The sequence below is a fragment of the Macaca mulatta genome, chromosome 2, assembly GCF_049350105.2.
Source record: "Macaca mulatta isolate MMU2019108-1 chromosome 2, T2T-MMU8v2.0, whole genome shotgun sequence".
In the NCBI taxonomy this organism is placed as follows: Eukaryota; Metazoa; Chordata; class Mammalia; order Primates; family Cercopithecidae; genus Macaca; species Macaca mulatta.
This window is the reverse complement of record NC_133407.1, coordinates 115,800,135-115,825,322: the sequence shown is the minus strand read 5'-3', so window position 1 is coordinate 115,825,322 and position 25,188 is coordinate 115,800,135. Positions and strand designations below refer to the sequence as shown.

General features: G+C 47.0%; 2 protein-coding genes and 2 long non-coding RNA genes across 5 annotated transcripts in view; 2 read left to right on the top strand and 2 right to left on the bottom strand.

The window, feature by feature from the left end:
* Nucleotides 1–6,047: 6,047 nt before the first annotated feature.
* On the bottom strand, nucleotides 6,048–15,744 carry LOC106996905 (uncharacterized). The gene is made up of 6 exons (XM_077994111.1): nucleotides 15,505–15,744; nucleotides 15,125–15,439; nucleotides 10,173–10,304; nucleotides 8,844–8,994; nucleotides 7,978–8,253; nucleotides 6,048–6,383 (listed from the first exon to the last, which is right to left on the bottom strand). Exons 1-6 carry the CDS (start codon nucleotides 15,742–15,744, stop codon nucleotides 6,262–6,264), a joined length of 1,236 nt encoding a protein of 411 aa, XP_077850237.1. The 3' UTR covers nucleotides 6,048–6,261.
* Nucleotides 10,343–13,405, bottom strand: LOC144339225 (uncharacterized). Its single transcript, XR_013413998.1, has 2 exons — nucleotides 12,900–13,405; nucleotides 10,343–11,303 (listed from the first exon to the last, which is right to left on the bottom strand). It is a non-coding gene; the product is annotated as an uncharacterized LOC144339225 (long non-coding RNA).
* Nucleotides 15,475–25,188, top strand: part of WDR82 (WD repeat domain 82) — a 22,566-nt gene continuing 12,852 nt past the window's right edge. The window contains 2 exon segments of the mRNA NM_001261101.1: nucleotides 15,475–15,903; nucleotides 23,169–23,266. Of these exon segments, the coding sequence (NP_001248030.1) occupies nucleotides 15,743–15,903; nucleotides 23,169–23,266 (259 nt within the window). The 5' untranslated portion in view covers nucleotides 15,475–15,742.
* Nucleotides 19,108–21,613, top strand: LOC144339228 (uncharacterized). Of its 2 annotated transcripts, none has more exons than XR_013414003.1 (2): nucleotides 19,108–19,346; nucleotides 20,348–21,613. It is a non-coding gene; the product is annotated as an uncharacterized LOC144339228 (long non-coding RNA). The 2 variants fall into 2 exon arrangements; XR_013414002.1 differs by having other exon boundaries at nucleotides 19,109–19,346; nucleotides 20,356–21,613.

Genomic DNA, 25,188 nt, shown 5'->3' with positions numbered 1-25,188 from the left:
TTGGGGGGGCCAAGGTGGGCGGATCGCTTGAGCCTAGAAATCCGAGACCAGCCTGAGAACATGGCAAAACTCTTATCTCTACAAAAAAAAAAAAAGAGCCGGGTGTGGTGGCATGCTCTTGTAGTCCCAGCTACTCGGGAGGCTGAGGTGGGAGGATCTCCTGAGCATGGGAGGTAGAGGCTACAGTGAACCTTGATCATGCCACTGCACTCCAGCCTGGTCCCATGTCTCAAAACCAACCAACCAACAAAAACACATTTCTTTCTCCTATTTTTGAGGTGGTGTCTTGCTCTGTCACCCAGGCTGGAGTGCAATGGCACAATCTTGGCTCACTGTCACTATACTCCAGCCTGGGCACAATCTCGCTCACTGCAACCTCCGTCTCCCAGATTCAAGCGATTCTCCTGCCTCAGCCTCCCAAATAGCTGGGACTACAGGCACCCACCACCACGCCCAGCTAATTTTTGTATTTTCAGTAGAGATGGGGGTTTCACCATGTTGGCCAGGCTGGTCTCGAACTCCTGACCTTGTGATCCACCCACCTTGGCCTCCCAAAGTGCTAGGATTACAGGTGTATAAACAATTACAGGCGCCCGGCCAATATAAACAATCTTCACCTTTCCCCACGCTGGGGAACACTAATTGCCACTGCTTGGTGTCTGTGTTTCCCTGATGGCTGCCCTCACACTTTATGCTTGAATAAATTCTTTTAACTGGATCTCGAACCTTTTGATGATTTTTAGGTTGACATTAGAAATGTGTTTTTGGGCCAGGCGCAGTGGCTCATCCCTGCAATCTCAGTACTTTGGGAGGTTGAGGCAGCTGGGATCATTTGAGGTCAGGAGTTGGAGACCAGTCTGACCAATATGGTGAAACCCCATCTCTACTAAAAATACAAAAATTAGCTGGGCATGGGCCAGGCGCAGTGGCTCACACCTGTAATCCTAGCACTCTGGGAGGCTAAGGCGGGTGGATCACCTGAAGTCAGGAGTTCAAGACCAGCCTGGTCAGCATAGCGAAACTCCGTCTCTACTAAAAATACAAAAATTAGCCAGGCATGGTGGTATGCGCCTGTAATTCCAGCTACTGGGGGCGCTGAGGCTGGGAGGCTGAGGCAGGAGGATCGCTTGAACCTGGGAGGGTGCAGTGAACCGAGATTGCGCCACTGCACTCCAGCCTGGGTGACTCCGTCTCCAAAAAAAAAAAAAAAGATTGTTTATATAGGCAAAAACGGGTGCTGACCGGAATTACATTTTCCAAAAAAAGCTAACATAAATACAAGATTTGATTGGCTACCATTTATTATACTCGAAGGAGTTTGCTTAACATTCTATTGTAAAGAGACAACAATCACAAGGGTCTCTATCTCCCACATCATCTAGTCTAAGTTTGAATGAAGAATAGGGAGCCTGGTTAATGTATAACATTTCAATATAAAGGTCAGGAAGCAGCAGTCATGGATCAGAGAAGAAAAAAAAAGCAATGCCTGCTCAGTTTCCAGGGTTTAACTTTTCTCCTTCACATTATAAATTGAGAATGTCCTGAAATTTTCTTTTCTTTTCACACCCCCTACCTGCTCCCTTTGGCAGTTGCTACATCTCTCTGTAGGTCTCCAAACCATGCTGTGCTCTTGTCATGAACCTTTACCCTCCTCTGGCCCCCACTTGAGATCTCTCCCTGGATTTTTCTTTTTCATATATATATATATATATATATATATATATATATATATATTTTTTTTTTTTTTTTTTTGAGATAGGGTCTCACTCTGTCACCCAGGTTGGAGTTCAGTGGCATGATCTTGGATCATTGCAACCTCCACCTCCCAGGCTCAAGTGATCTTCCCACCTCAGTCTCCCAAGTAGCTGGGACCACAGGCATGAACCACCATACCCAGCTAATTTTTTGTATTTTTTGTAGACAGGTGGTTTTGCCATGTTGCCCAGGCTGGTCTCAAACTTCTGAGCTTAAGCCATCCACCTGCCTCCGTCTCCCAAATTGCTGGGATTACAGGCATGAGCCACCACACCCGTCCTTCTCCCTGGATTTTTCCTTTTAAAATATGAAACTGTGTATTCCTTCTCCTAAATGATTTCCCACCACATCATCAAAACAAAGGCATCCTCAGGTGGAATTGCTCTCTTTAATGCGGGAGAGGTTGTAAATACTGAAAATTTTATTGTTTTTCCTTGGTTATAGTCGGCTGTCTTCATCCATCCATGCATTTATTACTTCTTCAGACATAATTCAAGAATTTCCTGAGTGCCTTCTGTGTGGGCCAAATGCTGTAGCTGCTGGGATAGGTAAGAAGTGGTACTTTTAATTTTAATTTTTTTTTTTTGAGAGACAAAGTCTCGCACTGTCGACCAGGCTGGAGGACAGTGGTGATTACAGCTCACTGTATCCTCAACCTCCTGAGTTGTAGCAATCCTCCTGCCTCAGCCTCTCAAGTAGCTGGGACTACGGGTGCACACCACCATGCCTGGCTAATGTTTTGGAGAGACAGGGTCTTGCTTTGTTGCCCAAGCTGGTCTCAAACTCCTGGACTCAAGCAGTTCTCCTGTCCCAGCCTCTGAAAGTGCTGGGACTATAGGCGTGAGCCACTGTGCCCAGCCTGGGCTTGCAGGGTTGCTCCGTGGGAGGGAAGGTCAGCTGTGTTGGAGGCAGGGTAGAATGGAGCTGTGTCCTGTGTAAGGGCTCTGAAACACCTTAAAGCTGGGAGGCCGAGACGGGCAGATCACTTGAGGTCAGGAGTTCGAGACCAGCCTGGCCAACACGGCAAAATCCCGTTTCTACTAAAAATACAAAAAAAAAAAAAAATAGCCGGACGTGGTGTCATGCACCTGTAATCCCAGCTACTCAGGAGGCTGAGGTGGGAGAATTGCTTGAACCCAGGAGGTAGAGGTTGCAGTGAGCCGGGATCACACCACTGCACTCCAGCCTGGGCCACAAAGTGAGACTCTGTCTAAAATAAATAAATAAATAAATAAAATAGGCCGGGCGCGGTGGCTCACACCTGTAATCCCAGCACTTTGGGAGGCCGAGGCGGGCGGATCAAGAGGTCAGGAGATCGAGACCATCCTGGCTAACACGGTGAAACCCCGTCTCTACTAAAAATACAAAAAAATTAGCCAAGCGTGGTGGCGGGCGCCTGTAGTCCCAGCTAAAGGGGGGCTGAGGCAGGAGAATGGCATGAACCGGGGGGGCGGAGCTTGCAGTGAGCGGAGATCGCGCCACTGCACTCCAGCCTGGGCGACAGAGCGAGACTCCGGCTCAATAAATAAATAAATAAATAAATAAATAAATAAAAAGGAAACACCTTAAAGCTATTTTTCTTGGAAGGAGGAGTTGGGTAGAGTAAAACAAAGCACCAGGAAGCAGTTCAGTTATGACTAGGCAAGTCACTGATGAGAGGCCACTAAAACTGTGTATGTTGGATTGTTTGGGAAAGTTTTTAAGCCTTTGGAAACAGTGCTGTAGTTTTAGAGACAGAGGCCTTGGCCCTGAGACTCTAGGCAGGTCCTCCTGGCTCTGAGCAGTCAAGGCTTATCTGGGAAGATTCCATCCTTTCCTTCCAGACTAAGAAGGCATTGTTTCCTAACAGTGGTCTTTGTTAAATGTGAATGATTGCTTGTCCTTTGCCCTGGAAACAGAACACAAGCTTTCCAGTGCTGAAGCAGAGTGTGAATTCAGACTTTAGGGCTTACTGGCTAAGTGACCCTGAGAAAGTTAACCTTTCAGAACTTCAGAGTCTTCATCACAATATATTTCCAGTGCATGTAGAGAGACTCACTGTTGTTGCTGTACTAGTCCTGGGTTGAGCCAGCTTCATGGGTGTGACCTGTGCAGTCAGAAGGATGCTGCACTTGGTTTAATAGTGTTGGAACCGAACTGTCGATTCCCTCCTGGGCAGGGGTCGCCGCGAAGGATCACCGACACGAGATTCACAGCAGAGAGTTATTTATTACTAGCGCGCTAGGGTCCCAAGCTCTAAGTTGGCCTTGGGACCCCGACTGCTTGTTACAGGCTGTTTATATAGGCAAACACAAGTTTAAACACAGCTTAGGGCGCGAAATTCAAACAAAGCTTTGTGGTAATTGGGTCTGTCTATGGCCTGAGCAAGGTGTCTTGTTCTAATTGGTTAGAGCAGGACCTTATGAGGTTTTTTTCCTGGAGTTGTTGATTCCGGGAACTTTGAGGCAGGGTGGGACCCCCGGAATTGGCAGGGTGGGACCCCATGAGGTTGTTTCCCAGAATTGGCAGGGTGGGACCCTATCAGGGTGGGACCCTATCAGGGTGGGACCTTATCCAGAGCCACCTGGTGTTAATTTTTTTAAGTTCTTTTTTTATGAGGCCTAGTTTCTAAGTTTTATGCGGCCTAGTTTTATTCCCTCCTCTTTTTGTGTCAGAGGCTCAATCTTGAGCCTCTTCTTCAGTCCTGAGGGTCTGGTATTGTTGGGTCAGAACCATAGCATGTACTATGTTTAATCTATTTTTAATAAGGGTGAGTAAGCGGTTGAGTATGCATGGCCTGAAAGTCAGGATGAGCGTGAGCAGGATGAGGGGTCCTAAGATGGTGGAGATTAGGGTGCTAAGCCAAGGGGATTGGTTGTACCAATTTTTAAACTAACTTTGTTGAGATTTTTTCTTTTTTTTTCTCTTGTCTAATTTTTTTCTTAGTTTTGCCATAGAATCTTTAACTATTCCTGAATGATCTGCATAAAAACAACATTGCTCTTTCAGGGCTGCACAGAGCCTGCCCTCTTTCAGAAAGACAATTTCTAGTCTTTGTCGGTTTTGTAATATAACTTCAGACAGAGAAGTCAAGGACTCTTCAAGTTTTGTGATAGATTGTTCTATGGCTCTAAGGTCTTCATCTATGGCTACTTTAAGTTGTTGCAGATGATGGTTACCATGCACTAGGGCTGCTGTCCTGGTTTTAACTTTAGCCGCTACCTTAATTCCTAACATGTCGGCGAGGGTGAGGGAGATTAAGGGCGGGGAGGTGCTTTGAGGAGCTTTTAGTTGGGGCTTCTCTGATATGGAAACCGGGGGCTTCCTAGCTTCTAATAAAACCTGGTTTGGCCTTACTGCAACAGGGGCAGTGTCTGGATTGACTAATAGTCTGATTTGGAGGGGAATTTTAGGCGGGTTGTGCTGGTATAAATAGAGACCTTATATTAACCTTGTTGTTATTTATCTGTTATCAGATTTTGCCGCATCTTCAAACTTGATGCGAACCAGGTTGCAATTTTCCGAATATTGGGTTGTGGTACAGGGCTGGACAAAGGACATGGTTATATACCAAGGTTTTGTGGCCTATTTTTACTTTCCATTATTAGTAGTTACACAGGACCAGCTTTTGCAATATAAGTGAGTCAGATTTTCACAAGTTTTTCTTTTTTTTTTTTTTTTTTGAGACGGAGTCTCACGCTGTTGCCCAGGCTGGAGTGCAGTGGCGTGATCTCGGCTCACTGCAAGCTCCGCCTCCCGGGTTCCCGCCATTCTCCTGCCTCAGCCTCCTGAGTAGCTGGGACTACAGGCGCCCGCCACCGCGCCCGGCTAATTTTTTGTATTTTTAGTAGAGACGGGGTTTCACTGTGGTCTCGATCTCCTGACCTTGTGATCCGCCCGCCTCGGCCTCCCAAAGTGCTGGGATTACAGGCACCGCGCCCGGCCTCACAAGTTTTTCTTATTTGTCCTGTCCTGAATCCGGGACAGGCATAAAACCTGTTCCGGCTGATGGACACCTTTCTAGCCTGTCCTTTCCATTCTTGTCCATCCTGAGGAGTCCTTAATAGGACTTCTGTGGGACCAGTAAACCGGGGGCCTGTGTTTTTTATCTTTCCTGCTATTTTTTTTTTTTAGGTTGAAATAGAGGTCTGGAAACCAAGTCTTTATAGGAGCATTCTCGGAGGTCTTATTTAAGACCTCTTGATTATTAAAATTAATTATCTGTCAGGTCAGGCTAAATGGCCGGTGGGGGTTAGCGTCAAAAACTACACTAGAGACGGCGCAGGGAAGAAGGGCAAACAATAAGCAAGGAGTTAGATACGAGAGAGTTTTATCTTGAGCGGGTCCGCGGAGCGTCGGAGTTTCCATGTCTTAAGTGGTGTTGGTCCGGACGTCTCTGGAGCAGCCTTGGCGTGGGATGCGTGGATCCAAGTGGAGATTCCGTCAACCTTTATGGCTGTGGGCGTGGTCAGGAGAACAATGTAGGGTCCTTTCCACCGAGGCTGTAGTCCTTGAGTGCGGTGCCGTCTAACGTAGACAGAGTCTCCCACCTGGAAGGGGTGACTGGTCTGTGGATGTCCTGGTTGTTACAGTTCTGCCAAGGGGGCCCAGATTTGGGCCTGTACTGCTTGGAGTCCTTTTAGCCGAGCCTGTAGGTCAGTTTTAGGATCGGAGGGGGAGAAGGAGTTAAGCAAGGTTGACAAAGGGGGAGGTCCTCCGTAGAGGATTTCATATGGAGTGAGCCTAAAACGGTTAGGCGTATTTCGGGCCCTTAACAGAGCTAAGGATAGGAGGCGTCTTTAATCTTTTAAACCAGTCTCTAAGGTTAATTTAGTAAGGGTCTCTTTTATTGTTCTATTTATTCTTTCTACCTGTCCTGAGCTCTGGGGTTTATAGGCACAATGTAATTTCCAATTAATCCCCAATATCCTGGCGAGCCCTTGACTTACCTGAGAAACGGAGGCCGGCCCGTTATCTGACCTAATTACCTTGGGAAGTCTGAATCTAGGAAAGATTTCTTCTAGAATTTTCTTGGCTACTATGTGTGCCGTTTCTTGCCGGGTGGGGTAGGCTTCTACCCATCCTGAAAAGATATCTATAAACACTAGTAAGTACTTATATCCAGCATAGTGAGGTTTTACTTCAGTGAAGTCTATTTCCCAATAGACTCCTGGGCGATTACCACGAGTTCGTTTCCTTTCTGGCACTCGGGTAGCCCTAGCGTTTACCTGCTGACAGACCTTACAGGCAGATGTCACTTGTTCTACGAGGGTACTTGCCTTTGGGATTAGAAAGTTAGTTTTTTTTGGCCGGGCGCGGTGGCTCAAGCCTGTAATCCCAGCACTTTGGGAGGCCGAGGCGGGTGGATCACGAGGTCAGGAGATCGAGACTATCCTGGCTAACATGGTGAAACCCCGTCTCTACTAAAAATACAAAAAACTAGCCGGGCGTGGTGGCGGGCGCCTGTAGTTCCAGCTACTTGGGAGGCTGAGGCGGGAGACTGGCGTGAACCCGGGAGGCGGAGCTTGCAGTGAGCCGAGATCACGCCACTGCACTCCAGCCTGGGAGACACAGCGAGACTCCGTCTCAAAAAAAAAAAGAAAGTTAGTTTTTTTCAATCAGTAATTTTAGCTTTTTGACTACTCAAGTGTGTCCAGGCATGCATCTGCTGGATCATTGCCAGGGCCTCCTTTTGGGGAAGGACTATTTTTCCTCCTTTTTCTCAGTTTTTAGTGTCTTTGTTCTCTATAGCCCCTATGGCTTTTGCTTCTTCCTGGTCTCCCGGGGTTTAAGTATGTTTAATAGTTATGTGGCTGGTTTCGTCAGGTTCTGTGGCTAGGGTTAGTACTTCCGCCATGGCGGCTTGCCTGGCCACTTGGTCGGCCTGTCTGTTTCTTACTGCGACTGGATCTTGTCCTTTTTGATGCCCGGGGCAGTGAATTATAGCCACTTCTTGAGGAAGAAAAAGGGCTTTTAATAAGGCAATTATTTCAACTTTGTTCTTGATTTCCTTTCCTTCTGAGGTTAGGAGACCTCTTCTTTCATAGATACTTCCATGAGTATGAGCCATTGCAAAGGCATACCGGCTATCAGTATAAATGTTAGCTTTCTTTCCCTTGGACAGCTCTAGGGCCTTGGTTAGTGCTATTAACTCAGCCTTCTGTGTAGACGTGCCAGGAGGTAGTGATTGTGCTTAAATGGTGTTGTGGCCATTTACTACCGCCGCTCCCGCCCTCCGGGTACCTGAGTCAAGGTAATTGCTGCCGTCTGTGTACCAGGTGTGATCCGCGTCTGGGAGTTCTTGGTCTTTAAGGTCTTCCTGTGTTCCATGGGTCTCAGCCAGTACTTGCCGACAATCGTGTGGGCTTGGTTGGTCTTCTGGTACCGGCAGCAGCGTAGCAGGGTTTAGGGTGACCGGAGGGCCAAACTGGACGCGGTCCGTGTCCAGTAGGAGGGCCTGGTAGTGGGTTAGGCGTGCGTTGGTTATCCACCGGTCCGGGGGCTGCCGCACTATGGCCTCTAGAGCATGTGGGGTAATAATAGTTAGTGGCTGCCCAAGGGTTAACTTAGCAGAGTCCTTGACCAGCATAGCGGTGGCTGCCATGATGCGAAGACACGGGGGCCAGCCGGCCGCCTCCACTTCTCTCCCTCTCTCCCTGGTCCTTTTTCTCTCACAACTGCCGCCAGGATTTTTGTTAAATGCTTATTCTTCACTCGGTCCTTACGATCCTCTTGCTCCATCTGTTCCTTCGCTAACCTGGCTTCCCTTTCCTCAGGGGTTTCTCTCTTATTATACACTTTTTCTGCCTCCTTAACCAATTCCTGTAATCCATAGGTTTGGATTCCATCTAGTCTTTGGAGTTTTCCTTTGATATCTAATGCAGCTTGGTCTATGAATGCCATAGCTACGGTAGCCTTATGTTCTAGGGCCTCTGGGTCTAATGGGGTATACATTTGGAACCCTTCCAGAAGCCTTTCCATGAAGGCTGCCGGGCTTTCATCCCTTTCCTGAGTTATGGTCCTTACCTTGGCCAAATTTGTGGGGCGCTTTCCTGCCTTTTTGAGACCCGCCAACAGAGCCTGGCGATAGATTTGGAGACTCTCCTTACCTGGTGCCGTTTCATAGTCCCAGTCTGGGCGGGTGAGGGGAAATCCCTCGTCTATTTTATTGGGAAGTTGGGTTGGGAGGCCTCCTGGTCCTGGCACATTTTTCCGGGCCTCCAGGAGGACTTGCTGCCTTTCTTCAGTGGTTAGGAGGACCTGCAAGAGTTGCTGGCAATCATCCCAAGTGGGCTGGTGAGTGAGGAGAATGGATTTTATTAACGAGGTTAGGGCCTGGGGGTCTTGGGAAAAGGAAGGGTTATGGGTTTTCTAGTTGTAGAGGTCAGAGGCAGAGAAGGGCCAGTACTGGACTGTGCGATTGACGGTACGGAGGGGAAAAAGGGAGGATTGCCAAGTGGAAGGGCCATCTGGGTCCTCAGTCTGCCGCAAGCGGAGACGAGGAGGTGTCGGTGGCGGCATCCGAGGGGTGAGTTTGGGCGGGGCTGGAGAAGGAGACGGGGTGGAGGGAGGGGCCGAGGGAGAAGTTGGAGAAAGGGTAGGGGCCGAGGCGGTAGAGGAAAGAGCTGGGGACAAGACAGGGGACAAGGGTGAAGCATAAGGTGGAGGTCTCAGAAGGGGGTTTTGAGGTGGAGGAGGCAGGGGGTCAAGAAGGAGGAGATCCCTCTGGGGTTCATCTGGGAGGACTGGCTTATGCGGGTCCGGTTTCCGATTTTTTTGGGGCTTCTAAGGCAAGAAGGGTAGACTGGGGTGGGGAAGGGGAATGGAGGAAGGGTTTCACCCAAGAGGGAGGGTTTCGGACCAGATCCTCCCAAGTAATTATGTAGGCCACCTGGTCTGGGTGTTCGTGTGGCCCAGGATCTATCACTGTTGCTTTAACCTGTAAGATAATTGGGAGGTCAAATGTTCCGTCCCGGGGCCACCCAACATGGAGGGTAGGCCACTCGGACGAGCAGAATTTTCGCCATCGTCCCTTACGGACTTCTATGGAGAGGTTGTGGGCTCGAGCCCGAGCGTCAGGGAAGTGAGTCAGGGTCAGAGACAAAGGAGTCGTCAACGTCTGTCTTATTTTGTCCACGTATAACAAGGACAAAACGAAAATAACAAAAACAAAGACCAGACAAGTAAGGAGAAGCCGCGCAGCCAGAGAGTGGCGCCACAAGATCATAAAATACTCAGACGGCAGGGGCGACCTGCCTACAGATTTAAGGAGGCTGACTGAGTCGTCAGCCTTCTCCTAGACTACCGCCAGGGTATCCCCCGGGGCGTAAGTGGGAAGGTGCCGGACACGTCTGTCCCCCTTCCCCACTTAATTCAGAAGGAGTACTCCCTAGAGTTCAGAGTTAGCCGGCAAGACAGACAGAACAAAACGAAAGTACCTGGTAGGTCCGTTCAGTCAGCAGTCCGTGGCCCGGGCCAGATGGGTCTCCGCCGGATGGGTCGGGGGTCCTCGGACGACCCCACTTCCCGGCCAATGCACCAAATGTTGGAACCGAACTGTCGATTCCCTCCTGGGCAGGGGTCACCGCGAAGGATCACCGACACGAGATTCACAGCAGAGAGTTATTTATTACTAGCGCGCTAGGGTCCCAAGCTCTAAGTTGGCCTTGGGACCCCGACTGCTTGTTACAGGCTGTTTATATAGGCAAACACAAGTTTAAACACAGCTTAGGGTGCGAAATTCAAACAAAGCTTTAGGCGCGTGGTAATTGGGTCTGTCTATGGCCTGAGCAAGGTGTCTTGTTCTAATTGGTTAGAGCAGGACCTTATGAGTTTTTTTTTCCTGGAGTTGTTAATTCCGGGAACTTTGAGGCAGGGTGGGACCCCCAGAATTGGCAGGGTGGAACCCCATGAAGTTGTTTCCCGGAATTAGCAGGGTGGAACCCTATCAGGGTAAAACCCTATCAGGGTAGAACCTTATCCAAAGCCACCTGGTGTTAATTTTTTAAAGTTCTTTTTTATAAGGCCTAGTTTCTAAGTTTTATGCGGCCTAGTTTTAATAGTCTGTTGTTGCCATCTTAAGATTCTTAGCAATTTTTTAACACGGGGCCCCACAAATTGGGTAGTTGGTCCTGCTGCCAGGGAAAGATACCCTCTTTTTATCCAGGCCCCTTGCTCGGAGTCTCAGGACCTTTCTGAGGAATTCCAGTAAAAGTGGACATACATTAGTAACTACATTTATTATTTCTAGTAATATTCATGTATATCCCACACGATTTTCCATGCACACACTTATATTTTCTCTAAATAAAAATGGCTTACTTCATCCTTGTAATATTTATTTTTTCTTTTTCTTTCTTTTTTTTTTTTTGAGACAGAGTCTCACTCTGTCGCCCAGGCTGGAGTGCGATCTCAGCTCTGCAACCTCTGCCTCCCAGGTTCAAGCAATTCTTCTGCCTCAGCCTCCCGAGTAGCTGGGACTACAGGTGCACACCACCATGCTTGGCTAATTTTTGTATTTTATGGTGGAGACGTGGTTTCACCACGTTGCCCAAGCTGGTCTTGAACTCCTGACCTCAAGTGATTCACCCACCTTGGCCTCCCAGAGTGCTGGGATTACAGGCGTGAGCCACTGTGCCTGGCCCTTATCTGAGGAATTTAGAAAGGAGCAAAGACCACCTGGTGACCATCCAACAGGCCATCCAGAGGCAAAACTCCTCATCTGGGGAAATTAGAATTAAACTTCCCTAGTATCTAAAGTGGGGATCTGGTTCCACGCCTCTTTCAACTTTTATAAGTAACTAAAATTTCTAGGCATCTCTGTAATGCCATGCTGAAACTCATTTTACAACCCTAAGCTCCGGCCTGAAGGTCCATAAATGCACCTAAGGAAGATCCACCAAGGCCCTCAATCCTCTCGCGGGGGTGCCCTGCTGCACTCTTCTGCAGCCTTCTAAGAAATTTTCCTTTTTCAAACCTATACTGTTGTCATTAAATTCCTTTTGCCAACCTGTGAGGCGACCACTTCCCGGTGCTGGAGCTCAGACACCTCACTAGGCATTTTGTGTTCCAGTGTTCTGCTTTTCATCTTTGGCAATTAAGCGCGTGCACACACACGCGCGCAACTGTCCCAAAGAAGAGAGTCACCTGATTCTAGTTATTGCAAGGGCTGTGTAAGCTCACACACACACACACACACGCAACTGTCCCAAAGAAGAGAATCACCTGATTCTAGTTATTCCAAGGGTTATGTGAGAAGTTAGTCTATCTCTAGAGAAGCCCTGCTGCTGGGCACTGGAGCTCAGAAATTTATCTCAAAGAATTAGGATTCATAAGGAGCTCTCTGTTTTGGAAAGAGGATACATTGTTTAGGACAGTTTCCATTTTCAATTGTGTAGCATGAAACAGAAAAATTTAATAAATGGGCCAGTCAAGTATCTGGAATCCTTTGGATAAATTAATTTATTCAATTAATCCATACTGAGCTCTGGCTGGGCTCTGGACAAAATGGGAAGCAAAATTACTTTACAACCATATAATAGAATATTATGTAGCCATTCAAAATGATTGTATCGATATTTATTGACCTGGAATATGTTCATAGTATGGGTAAAGTTATAAACAATATATTATGAATCCATTAAAAATGTATTTCAGGGACTGGCTGGGTGTGGTGGCTCACGCCTGTAATCCCAGCACTTCGGGAGGCTGAGGCAGGCAGATCACCTGAGGTCAGGAGTTCAAGACCAGCCAGGCCAACATGATAAAACCTCATCTGTACTAAAAATATAAAAATTAGCTGGGCTTGGTAGCGGGCACCAATAGAAGGCTGAGGCAGGACAATCACTTGAACCTACGAGGTGGAAGTTACAGTGAGCTGACAGCATGCCACTGCACTCCAGCCTGGGTGACAGAGCAGAAAAAATAAATACATAAATAAATAAATGAAAAAATCAGAAAGGTTCTACATCAAAATGGTAAATTTTATGTTATATATATTTCACTATAATAACAGACTGTAACGGTGGCTATCTCTGGATCCTACGTTTTTATTATTTGTATTTTTTAGTTTTTTTGCAATGAATATGTGACAAGCAAAATGACTACAAATAAAAGGAAATATAAAAAATTAAGTCTGATGCTCTTTTAAAGGCCATCTGATTCACTCCTGACTGCAGCTTTCTCTCCATCCACCCATCCAGATCTGGAGCCGGCTTTCTGGGTCACTTTTTAAAGTCCATCTCTTCTTTTTTTTTTTGAGACGGAGTCTTGCTCTGTTGCCCAGTGCAGTGGTATGATCTCGGCTTACTACAACCTCCGCCTCCTGGGTTCAAGCAATTCTCCTGCCTCAGCCTCCCAAGGAGCTGGGATTACAGGTGCCCACCACTGTGCCCAGCAAATTTTTGTATTTTTAGTAGAGACAGGGTTTCACCATTTTGGCCAGGCTGGTTTCGAACTCCCGACCTTGTGATCCACCCGCCTCGGCCCCCCAAAGTGCCACCACACCTGGCCTAAAGTCCATCCTTTAAGGCAACCATGCTGTTGGGCTGGAAGCCAGGAGAGCCCCACTATAATAGGGCAGGGAGCCAGGCTAGGAATTGGAAACAGTAAGAATGTGAAACAGGATGAGCATTTGAAGACCCTCTTAAAAACGAAAAAAAAAAAAAAAAAGACTGCATTCCAAAAATAATGCAGAAAGGCAAGTCTTGGGAGGAAGGTTTGGTCTTAACGGTGAAATCTGGAAAAGGTATAGGAAGTACAATACTTGAAAGATACCCTGAAAAGATTTCTTTTGGCCGGCAACATTCAGTAGATTACGGCTGTTTCTGTGGTTATTTTTGTAGATTAACATGGACCAAAATACAGCATCATCTTACTGGGTGCGTTCACTTCCCGACAGTTCCAGAACATGGCACTCGATCTGTCCTTGTTGCCTTCTAAACTATTCGAAGCAGACTCTGTATCAGCCTTTCTAGCTTCTGAAATAAAGGCACAGGAATTACAGGGAAGCAGAGTGAGTGATCTGGGGCGTGGAGGGTTTTTCTTCCATTGCTGTGCAGTTTGGAAAGTTGCCATCTATTCAGGTTTCACTCAAACCGGCTTTTTCCAGACCCCAGAACAAATTGTAGCCAGAAGCTCTGCTCTTTGTCAGGAGGCAATTATACCCCAGACTTAGCCAGGAACTTGCCCTCTTCCCTTAGAGAACAACTTCTCTTTATGTATAAGGATCCTGGCTCTCCTTTTACCCAGGGGGTTGGGATACAGCCTCTAAGTTCTTTCTAGAAAGACCCCAGCTGTCCCAGGGTTTCCATTTTTTTACCATTGCACAGGTCTCTGGATATCACACCTTCCTAATAGCGACTGAAATGTCTCATAGCCTTTCCTTGTTTTTGTTTCTCTTTAGCTAAAGAAAGCAAAAATAAATAATCCCCATCTCCACTGTTGGAAACCCCAGGCTTTTTAACCTTTGGAGGAGCTTCACACAAGATAGAGATCTGTGAAGCTACATAGGTTGGCACTGAGTTTAACCCTTTGCCCATAAAGTTAAGGTTAGGAAGCTTGGTTCCTATTTTCTGTTCAAATACTGTTTTCCTTTGTTAGAGATAAACTTCTTTTAAGGCAAAGAATCACTTATATGATAGAACCTTTAGAATAATCCTGTTGACTACAAACAGGATAGTGCAACTCTTCCATATTTTGAATGTGGTGGTGATTGCATGACTGTGTTATGGGTGTTAGAACACTAGCCACTAAAAAGGCTAATTTTTGGAGGGAGACCGTCTGTTCTGTCGCCCAGGCTGGAATGCAGTGGCACGATTTCGGCTCACTGCAGCCTCTCCCTTTCTCAATTCTCGTGCCTCAGCCGCGCCATCATGCCCGGCTAATTTTTTGTATTTTAGAAGAGATGGGGTTTTGTCATGTTGGCCAGGCTGGTCTCAAACTCCTGAGCTCAAGCGATCATCCTGCCTCGGCCTCCCAAAGAGGTGGGTTGGAAAGGCGTGAGCCACCGCGCCCGGCCCAAGGCGGCTGATTTTTACTGTACCTAAAGTCTACCTCGATTAAGAACACCAGGCCGGGTGCGGGTGGCGGGCGGACTGCCTGAGGTCAGGAGTTCGAGACCAGCCTGGCCAACATGGTGAAACCCCGTCTCTTCTAAAAATACAAAATTAGCAGGCGTGGTGGCGCGCGCCTGTAATCCCAGTTGCACGGGAGGCTGAGGCAGGAGAATCCCTTGAACCCGGGAGGCGGAGGTTGTGGTGAGCCGAGATAGCGCAACTGAGCGACAAAGCGAGAGACTCCATCTCAAAAAAAAAAAAAAAAAAAGAGGTCGAAGCTGTCTAAGCGGGCGCTGCGGTGGACTAGCGGTCAAGCCTGCCCGCGAGCGGCTCACCTGATTCGCCCCCAAAACCGGCCTCCAGCGGCGTACTCGACCCTGCAGTACCCCCTCCCACGCGGCTTGTGGTCGGGAAGCCTGCAGGAGGCGCCAGAGCCTTCGCAGGGGTTGCAGTCTAGCGCAAGGGCCCTCAGCTCCCAAGGCACCCGCAACCTTCCGACCCCCGGAGAAGGCCCCGCGCGTCTGAGCCCCTCCCTGCCAGCGGCCAGCCCTGCCACTACACTCAGCCGCGGCCGCGCTGACGTCACCACCCCCACTCCCGGCCTCGCGAGGCCGTTCCCGCCCCGCCCCCTTTCCCGGCGTGCGCCGCGGCTAAGGCTCCTCGCCCTCAGCTTCTGCCTGTCGCCCCAAAATGGCGGACACAATGAGCCGGCTACGCGCCGGTTGTCCGTGAGGTGGCTGTGAAGACGAACAGACGGCGAGGCTCCGCAGTTCAGGCAGAAGACCCTCGTCCAAGCAGGAGGAAGAGGAGGAGGCGGCCCAACTGTTGGCCGACTTCCCTCTAGCCGCCGGCGCGGCGCCCGCCCCGCCTGGGTTGGCCCCTCGGCAGCCCGCCCGTTCGCCGCCGGGCCCCGCCCCGGTCCTGCGCCGCCGCTGCCTTCCTCAGCCGCCGCCATGAAGCTGACCGATAGCGTGCTGCGGAGCTTCCGCGTCGCTAAGGTGTTCCGCGAAAACTCGGACAAGATTAACTGCTTCGATTTCAGCCCCAACGGCGAGACGGTCATCTCGAGTAGCGACGACGACTCCATCGTGCTCTATGACTGCCAGGAGGGCAAGTGAGTGCGGCGGAGGCCCTGGGCCCAAGTCTCAGTGCCTCCCTCCCTCCGGTGGCCCAGCACTGGTCCCTCGGCCCGCCCTCCGTCCCAACTTCAGCCCCCGGCCTATTTTGCACGCGTTCCTGCCAGGGCCGCCTCCACCCCGCAGCAGTCCAGGAGACCTTTTATTTTTTCTTATTAAAAAAAATTACGATAGTCATAATTTTATAATAGCATTCTTATTTGTATGTTTTCGGTCTCCTTTGAGCGCTATGCATCGCTTGCCAAACCCCACCTTGACCTTGACCTTTAAACGCCCGGTCCGCCCACCGTGGGCCCAGCAGGTAGCGTTTTCAGCTTCTCAGGCTGTCAGAGGTGCTGGTCTGCTCCGGCCTCGACGCAGGACTGCAGGGGCTGCTCTCCTGCCTCCTTCGGCAGCGTCAGCTCGCTCTTCTGCCCTCTCCGCTGTGACCTCGATTCTGCCCTGGCACTCCGCCCATCCCCTGCCCCTCAGCTTCCCGCGGCCTTTCTGCCGTCAGACAGCGTGGGTTGCAGTTCTTAGCTGTCAGGATTTATTTGTTGTGCCTCTTTGAGCCCCCTTGCTTTTTCTTCGTGCTCGTAGCCTTTCTCTTATTCTTTCAAACTCGGTGCCCACGTTCATAAGTGAACTTTTCAGCAACATCTAAAACTTCTTTTTGCCACACACAAACGAACTTGGTCTTCCCATCCTGACCTGAATGTGAGCTTCCGTTAAAACAAAGCAAGCATCGTAGAACAATTTCAGGTTTCCTTTCATACTTTTTTTTTCTATTACACTTTTTGGTCCACTTTGAATTCCAGTTCTGATCATGAAACTTTTATGTTGCCACAAGTCATCTGGAGACCCACCATACCTGCATCTTTTCGCAAAATCTAAGCACAGCACTTTGACTTTTCCCCTGGGGGTCCTTGTCAGCCCCCTCACCGCACGCCTGTGGACTTGCAGCTCCTTGGAGCCAAAACTAGTTTAGATTAAATTTGTTTTACCCTTGCCACCTTCCCCAAGAAGGCTTGCTGATGTTTGGTTTAATTCGGTGACCTCTGGTTTTGTCAGACTTGATTTTGTTACCTAGTAACAGATACTATTATTATTATTGTGAGGTCTTGGGTTTTTTCCTACCTTCTCCAGCTGTTCCTTTTGCCTTTTTTTTTTTTTTTTTTTTTAAACTGGTGTCTTTCTTTTGGAACGTATCTCTTCATTTGTGAATTTGATTATCTGAAATAATGCTAGTTTGGACTGAGCTATAATGGTATCCCCCCTAATTTTTTTCCCACTGGGACTGTGAGAAATTATTACGTAACCGGCTCTGGATCTGCCTGCAGTATGTGGCAGAGTGGTCTGCAGTGGTGGTCTTAAGGAAGAGGGAATTGTTAGCTGAACAAATACTTAGTTATTTGAGTCAGTGTTACTCCTTGAGTAGATAGATTTCTGTCCTGGTCTGGTCACTTGAATCAGTTTAGAAGAGGAAGTAACACTTAAAGGTGTGGTAGTAGGGTCGGCATTGTGGGGTCCTGGAGGAGTAATTTGAAGCTGGCTTGCATGAAATGTTTAGTGCTTTTGCACAGATTAGAACCTCTTCCCAGAACCTCAGGATGGAGATATATATCCTCATTTAAAGAAAATGAAGGTTGTGATAGCCTTTCTTTGCAGTTTGTCCCCAAATTTGGCATAATTTTGATTTGGGAAGGATGACCTTGACGTGAAGTCCTGTCTTTTTTTTTTTTCCTTGTGTTTTTGGGACAGAGTCTCCCTCTGTTGCCCAGGCTGGAGTGCAATGGCATGATCTTGGATCACTGCAACCTCTGCCTCCCGGGTTAAAGCGATTCTCCTGCCTCAGCTTCACAAGTAGCTGGGATTACAGGCGCCTGCCACCATGCCCTGCTAATTTTTGTATTTTTAGTAGAGACGGGTTTCACCATGTTGACCAGGCAGGTCTTGAACTCCTGACCTCAAGTGATCCACCCGCCTCGGCCTCCCAGAGTGCTAGGATTACAGGCATGACGTGCTGCGCCTGGCCAAATCCTGTCTTGTTAAAAGTAAAATGCTAGTTTTGTGACATAAGGCAGTTTATTCACTCACATAGCATTTTTTACATAACTGCAAATGAACAGAAAGTTACAACAATGTTTCAGATAACTCCCATATGATTCAGTAACTGGTTACATTTTCTGCATTTGCTTCACTGTAGGTAAATATTTATATGTACTGTGTGCCTCCCCCCACCCTTAGAGTTGGAGGTATCAAGCCCTTTTATCTCTAAACACTTCAACATGGACTTTCTTTCATCTTTCTTTTTCTTTCCTTTTTTTTTTTTTTTTTTTTTTTTTTGAGATAGAGTCTCGCTTGGCCGCCCAGGCTGGAGTGCAGTGGCGTGATCTTGGCTCACTGCAACCTCCAGCTCCTGGGTTCAAGCGATTCTCCTGCTTCAGCCTCCTGAGTAGCTGGGATTACAGGTGTGCGTCACCAAGCCCGGCTAATTTTTGTGTTTTTAGTAGAGACAGGGTTTCACCATGTTGGTCAGGCTGGTCTCGAACTCCTGACCTCATGATCTGCCCTCCTCGGCCTCCCAAAGTGCTGGGATTACAGGTGTGAGCCACCACACCTGGCTCAACATGGATTTTCTAAGCACAAAGACATTCTTACATAACCAGAGATCCAAATTAGGAAATTTAGTGTTGATACAATACTACAGGGCATGCTCTTTTGAGTTTTCTTTGATCAATTAATTGTGACCTTGTTTTGTTATCTGTGGTGAAGGAGTGGCCTGGTAGGTAGGAGAGAACTGCGTTCTAATTTGGCCTGTGACTAGGTATGTGACATTGGTCAAATTCTCTGGATATTAAACAACCTCTTTAGTTTCCATTCTAGGCAATAATATGACAAAAAATTTTGTTGCTAGTATAGGTCAAACCAACCTCAGAAGAAAAGAAGTATTTCCTTGGAAGACATGGTATTGTATCTTTTTTTTTTTTTTTTTTTTTTTTTTTTTTTTTTTTTTTGATACGGAGTTTCTCTCTTGTTGCCCAGGCTGGAGTGCAATGGCGTGATCTCAGCTCACTGCAACCTCTGCCTCCCGGGTTCAAGCGATTCTCCTGCCTCAGCCTCCTGAGTAGCTGGGATTACAGGCATGCACCACCATGCCTGGCTAATTTTGTATTTTTAGTGAATACGGAGTTTCTCCATGTTGGTCAGGCTGATCTCAAACGCCCAACCTCAGGTGATGCACCGCCTCAGCCTCCCAAAGTGCTGGGATTACAGGCATGAGCCACTGTGCCTGCCCAGCCTTTATTTTATTCTTTTTTTTTTTTTTTTTTTTGAGATAGCCTCACTCTTTCCTAGGCTGGAGTGCAGTGGTGTGATCTTGGCTCACTGCTGCAACCTCTGGCTCCTGGGTTCAAGCACTTCTTGTGCCTCAGCCTCCCGAGTAGCTGGGATTACAGGCGCCCATCACTATGCCCAGCTAATTTTTGTATTTTTAGTAGAGATGAGGTTTCGCAATGTTGGCCATGTTGGTCTCAACGCCTTACCTCAATTGGTCCACCCACCTCGGCCTCCCAAAGTGCTGTGATTACAGGCGTGAGCCACTGCACCTGGCCCTTTTTATTTTATTTTTTTTAAAGACAAAGGTCTTCCCCTGTTGCCCAGGCTGGAGTGCAATAGCATGCTTATAGCTCACTAAAGCCTTCATCTTCCGGGCTCAAGCGATCCTCCCACCTCAGTCTCCAAAGTAGTTGGGCCTACAAGCACTTGCCAGCTTACTTGGTTATTTTTATTTTAGTGGAGACAAGGTCTCACCAGGTTGCCCAGGCTGGTCTCAAACTCCTGAGCTCAAGGATCCTCTCACCTAGGCCTCCCAAAGTGCTGGGATTACAGGTGTTAGCTACTGTGACTGGCTGAAGGCATAGTATCTTTATTAGATGACCCTAATGTTAGAATTTGGGAGTTTGAAAATGGCTAAAGCAAGATTTTGTATGCTTAGTATTTTCCAGTTTACTGGTCATTTAAATTTTCTTTATAATGGAGTTCGCCCGTTGAGTGATATTTCAACTTGGAAGAATATAAAGGATATTGTTTGTGGTAGGTGAAGCAAATTACTCAAAGCGAAAGGTTAATACTGTTTTCCTTTTTGATGCTTGATCACCAGAATTGGTTGGAGGAAGGAAGCTTACCAAAATATTTGAAAAATGCCATGCATGTACTTTGTAAGACCCACATGGATGCAGTACAATATAATCTTGCTTTCAAATTAGGAAGTGAGTCCAGGTGAGGTGGCTCACACTTGTAATCCCAGCACTTTGGGAGGCCAAGGCGGGCGGATCGCCTGGGTCAGGAGTTCAAAACCAGCCTCGCCAGTGTGGTGAAACCTGTCTCTACAGAAAAATACAAAAATTAGCTGAGCCTGGTGGCAGGGGCATGTAATCCCAGCTACTCAGGAGGCCGAGGCAGGGAGGCAGAGGTTGCAGTGAGCCAAGATTGTGTCACTGCACTCCAGCCAGGGTAACAGTGAGACTCTGTCTCAAAAACATAAAAATAATAAAAATCAAATTAGGAAATGAAATGAGGCAATAGATTTCTGTTATTAGGAAAAAAAATCTCAGGTTAGTGTTTCTGATAAATTTGAGACAAATAGACCAGATCTAAGTGGAACCAGAAGTTTCCCTTATATTATTCCCTTTTAACTTGTCAAGTTAGAGTTGGCTTTTCACGTTCTTTTTTTTTTTTTTTTGAAAGACAGAATTTCGCTCTTGTTGCCCAGGTCGGAGTGCAGTGGCGCGATCTTGGCTCAATGCAACCTCCACCTCCTGGGTTCCAGTGATTCTCCTACCTCCGCCTCCCGAGTAACTGGGATTACAGGTGCCTGCCACCACACCTGGCTAATTTTTTAAATTTTTAGTACAGACGGGATTTCACCATGTTAGCCAGGCTGGTCTCAGACTCCTGACCTCAGGTGATCCACCCACCTTGGCTTCCCAAAGCGCTTAGATTACAGGCGTGAGCCACTGCGCCTGGCCAGGTTCTGTTTTTACTATTGTAAATGGGATGAAATAACTGATGTAAACTTCTTCCACTGGTAGAAGCAAAGTCAACTATCTAGAGAGTAAGTATATAGCCACACACTCAGATTCCCTCACTGGTTACCACACAGTAACACACATCAGAACCCCAGACAGTGGACTTGGCAAAGTAGCCTTTGCCGATCTTTTTAGGAGTGAAGTATTATTTCAGTAAAGGTAAGAATGTGGAAAATCCAGTGCATTTGTAGTGAGAAGTCTTTTGGAAATGGGTTTCATGTAGGGAAACCCTTGGCCTCACTTTAACAAAAATTGAAAGTGCAAATAATTGACTTCTTAAAGACTGCTTGAGTCATGTGATTGTTTCGTATCTAGATTCTGAGAGGATTTTACATTGAGAGGGTCAGCTTTCCTTTTCATAAATTGGAACTCTTGGTTAACATTGGTACAGGATTTATGAAATCCTTCTAAAGACCTAAATGTAGGACATTATGTTAAAGGCTTGCTTGTTTTCTGAAATGGTCATATTGGAGAGTTGTTTTAGCATGTGAATCTAGATTTACATAGATATTTAAGTCTCAAATTTTTCTTTTTCTTTTTTGAGATGGAGTCTCGCACTGTTGCCCAGGCTGGAGTGCAGTGGCGCTGTGTCAGCTTACTGCAATCTCTGCCTCCCAGGCTCAAGCGATTCTCCTGCCTCAGCCTCCAGAGTAACTGGGACTACAGGCACGTGCCACCACGCCCGGCTAATTTTTGTATTTTTAGTAGAGATGGTTCTTCGCCATGTTGGCCAGGCTGGTCTCAAACTCCTGACCTCAGGTGATCCACCCTCCTCGGCCTCCCAAAATGCCGGGATTACAGGCGTGAGCCACCGCGCCCGGCCTAACATTTTTCTAATTTAACAAGTATGTGTTAGTTTTTGGTTAAAGGTTCTGTTGAGATCAGTTTTAGCCTTGCTCTTCAAGGTTCTGTGGAGGGAGACATTTAAGGAACTTCAACAAATGGAGATTGGTAACCTCTAGCTTGGAAATGTGTGATTTTTTGTCTGTTTGTTTGTTTGTTTTTGAGGTGGAGTCTCACTCTCTCGCAAAGGCTGTATTGCAGTGGCACGACTCTTGGCTTACTGCAACCTCTGCCTCCTGGGTTCAAGGAATTCTCCTGCCTCAGCCTCTCGAGTAGCTGGGATTACAAGTGCGTGCCACCACACCCGGCTAATTTTTGTATTTTTAGTAGAGATGGGGTTTCATCATGTTGGGCCGCTCTCGAACTCCTGACTACAGGTGATCTGCCTGGCTCGGCCTCCCAAAGTGCTGGGATTACAGGTGTGAGCCACCACCTTGTGGCCAGAAATGTGTGATTTTACATTAAAGTAAAAACAAAGGAACTATTTAACTGGTTTTGCTAGAGAAAGTTAGGCTTGCCTTCTAAAAGGCTCAGCAAGTGCTTTTGACCTGTAGGATAGGAAGGAAGGATGTCTTCTGCAAGAGCAGGTTACATTAGCAAAGGCAAGCAGTTTTTGCATCTGGTTTCAGTCCCTCTTTGTTGTAAGTTAGGACTTGTTTTGTGTGCTTTTCTTCCCAAGTAGATGTACAGCCAGGCATCACTTAGATGGGGATCATTATGTGAGTTTTTGTTGCACAGCGTCATAGAGTGTACTTACACAAACCTGATGGTATAACCTGTACATACCTAGGCTGTGTGGTATGGCCCATTGCTCCTAGGCTACAAACCTGTACAGCATGTTACAGTACTGAATACTGTAGGCAATTATAATACAGCATTGTTTGTGTATCTAAACATAGAAAAGGTACAGTAAAACAGTATAAGGAATTTTAAAAATGATACATCTGTTGTAGAGGGCAGCTCCATTATTATCTTATGAGACCATTATCCTATGTGCTGTCTGTTGTTGATAAAAATGTCATCACATGGCACATGATTGTATATTTTCTCAAAGCTTACTTTTGAACATTGTAGTAAAGACTGAATTGAATCGCCAGATTTACTTTTACTTCCTACCTAACCTTGCCATTAGGTGTTCTAAGGTGGAAGGCTTCTTCAGATGGCTGTTGCTTGAGGGTTGTTTTTTCCCTTTTGGAAGAAATTGTTTCTTTCCAGTGTTAGAACTTACCAAAAATCCTCACCTTTGCTACGTCATTCAAGTGCTTCTCTTTATGTGGATATCCCAGATTTTGATGATGGCGAATGTTTATGACTTTCTGTTTTCTTATCAGACCAAAGAGAACCCTGTACAGTAAGAAATATGGCGTGGACCTCATCAGATACACTCATGCGGCAAACACAGTTGTTTACAGCTCTAACAAAATAGACGGTAAGCAAGCCTTCTTTTTAGGAAGTTAAGGTCGTGGTTTCCTTTGTTAAATAGTTCATGGAATCTTTGTGACTACTTCTGCTTTGACTATAGTTACTTTAGTTTAAATATTTTCATATAATGTTAGTAATGTTAATTACGTTGTTTTGACTGAAGGAATGCTGGAAGCAAGCCATTAGCACTTTTGAAGGACTTGAGACTGAGTATGAAAAGTCTCCAATTTAGAGAGGGGAGTGGAAAAATGAAGCAATGAATTGTATTTATGATTTGTACTTCCTTAAACTTAAAAGAACACTTTTAAAGCCGGGCGTGGTGGCTCACGCCTGTAATCCCAACACTTTGGGAGGCCGAGGTGGGCGGATCACTCGAGGTCAGGAGTTCAAGACCAGCCTGGCCAATATGGTGAAACCTCGTCTCTACTAAAAATACAAAAGTTAGCCGGGCACAGTGGTGTTCGCCTATAATCCCAGCTGCTCGGGAGGCTGAAGCAGGAGAATCGCCTGAACCCCGGAGGCGGAGGTTGTGGTGAGCCAAGATCCCGCCACTGCACTCCAGCCTGGGCAACAGAGCAAGATTCCATCTCCAAAAAGAACACTTTGTGAACAAAGAAAAGGAAAGAACACTTGACACACAGCAAGTGATAAACAACAGGACTTTTTCTTTCAAAATGATAGAGATTTGAGAAAAGTTTCACAAATGCTTGAACTATGATAGTTTAAGGGAAGTTAGAACAGTTTGGGTATTTTCCCAACCTTAGTCACCTCTGATTCCAGGAACGTTTTTTGATCTAAAGAGTAAAGAGTTACTCTTAGAAATTGAACTTGTGAGTTTCTTTCTATTATAAACAATCTCTGTTTTTACCTGCATTTCTCGAGATAAGTCCTAAGAGGTTGTCTTGGTAACTGAACTGTAACACTTATTTTCATGTTAGGATTCTTTAATTTTTTTATTTTTGTTTATTTTTTATTTGTTTTGTTTTGTTTTTTTGAGACGGAGTCTCACTCTGTTGCCTAGGCTGGAGTGCAGTGGCGCGATCTCAGCTCGCTGCAACCTCCACCTCCCGGGTTCAAGTAATTTTCCTGCCTCAGCCTCCCAAGTAGCTGGGAGTACAGGTGTGTGCCACCATGCCCAGCTAATTTTTTGTATTTTTAGTAGAGACAGGGTTTCACCATGTTAGCCAGGATGGGTCTCGATCTCCTGACCTTGTGAGCCACCATGCCCAGCCTATTCTTTATTCTTTTGAGACCAAGTCCTGCTCTTGTTGCCCAGGCTGGAGTGCAATGGTACAGTCTCGACTCACTGCAACCTCAGCCTCCTGGGTTCAAGCGATGCTCCTGCCTCGGCCTCCCAAGTAGCTGGTATTACAGGCACCCACCAACACGCCCGGCTAATTTTTGTATTTTTAGTAGATTTGAGACTTCACCATGTTAGCCAGGTTGGTCTCGAACTCCTGACCTCAAGTGATCTGCCTGCCTCAGCCTCCCAATGTGCTGGGATTACAGGTGTGAACCACCATGCCCGGCCAGGATTCTGTTTTTAAACTTATTTCAGTGGTTTATTGATGATCATCTCACATTTTGCAGTAAGGATTTTTTTAGGCCAGGCATAGTGGCTCATGCCTGTAATCCCAGCACTTATGGAGGCCTTGGAGAGTGGATCACTTGAGCCCAGAAGTTTGAGATGAGCCTGGGCAATGTGGGGAAACCCCGTCTCTACAAAAAATACAAAAATTAGCCAGGTGTGATGGGATGTGCCTGTAGTCCCAGCCACTTGTAAGGCTGAGGTGGGAGGATTGCTTGAGCTCTGGAGGTCTAGGGTGTCGTGAACTGTGATCACACCACTGCACTCCAGCCTGGGTGACAGAGTGAGGCTCCATTTCAAAAAAACAAAAAAGATTTTTCTAATGTCATTCCACAAGGATG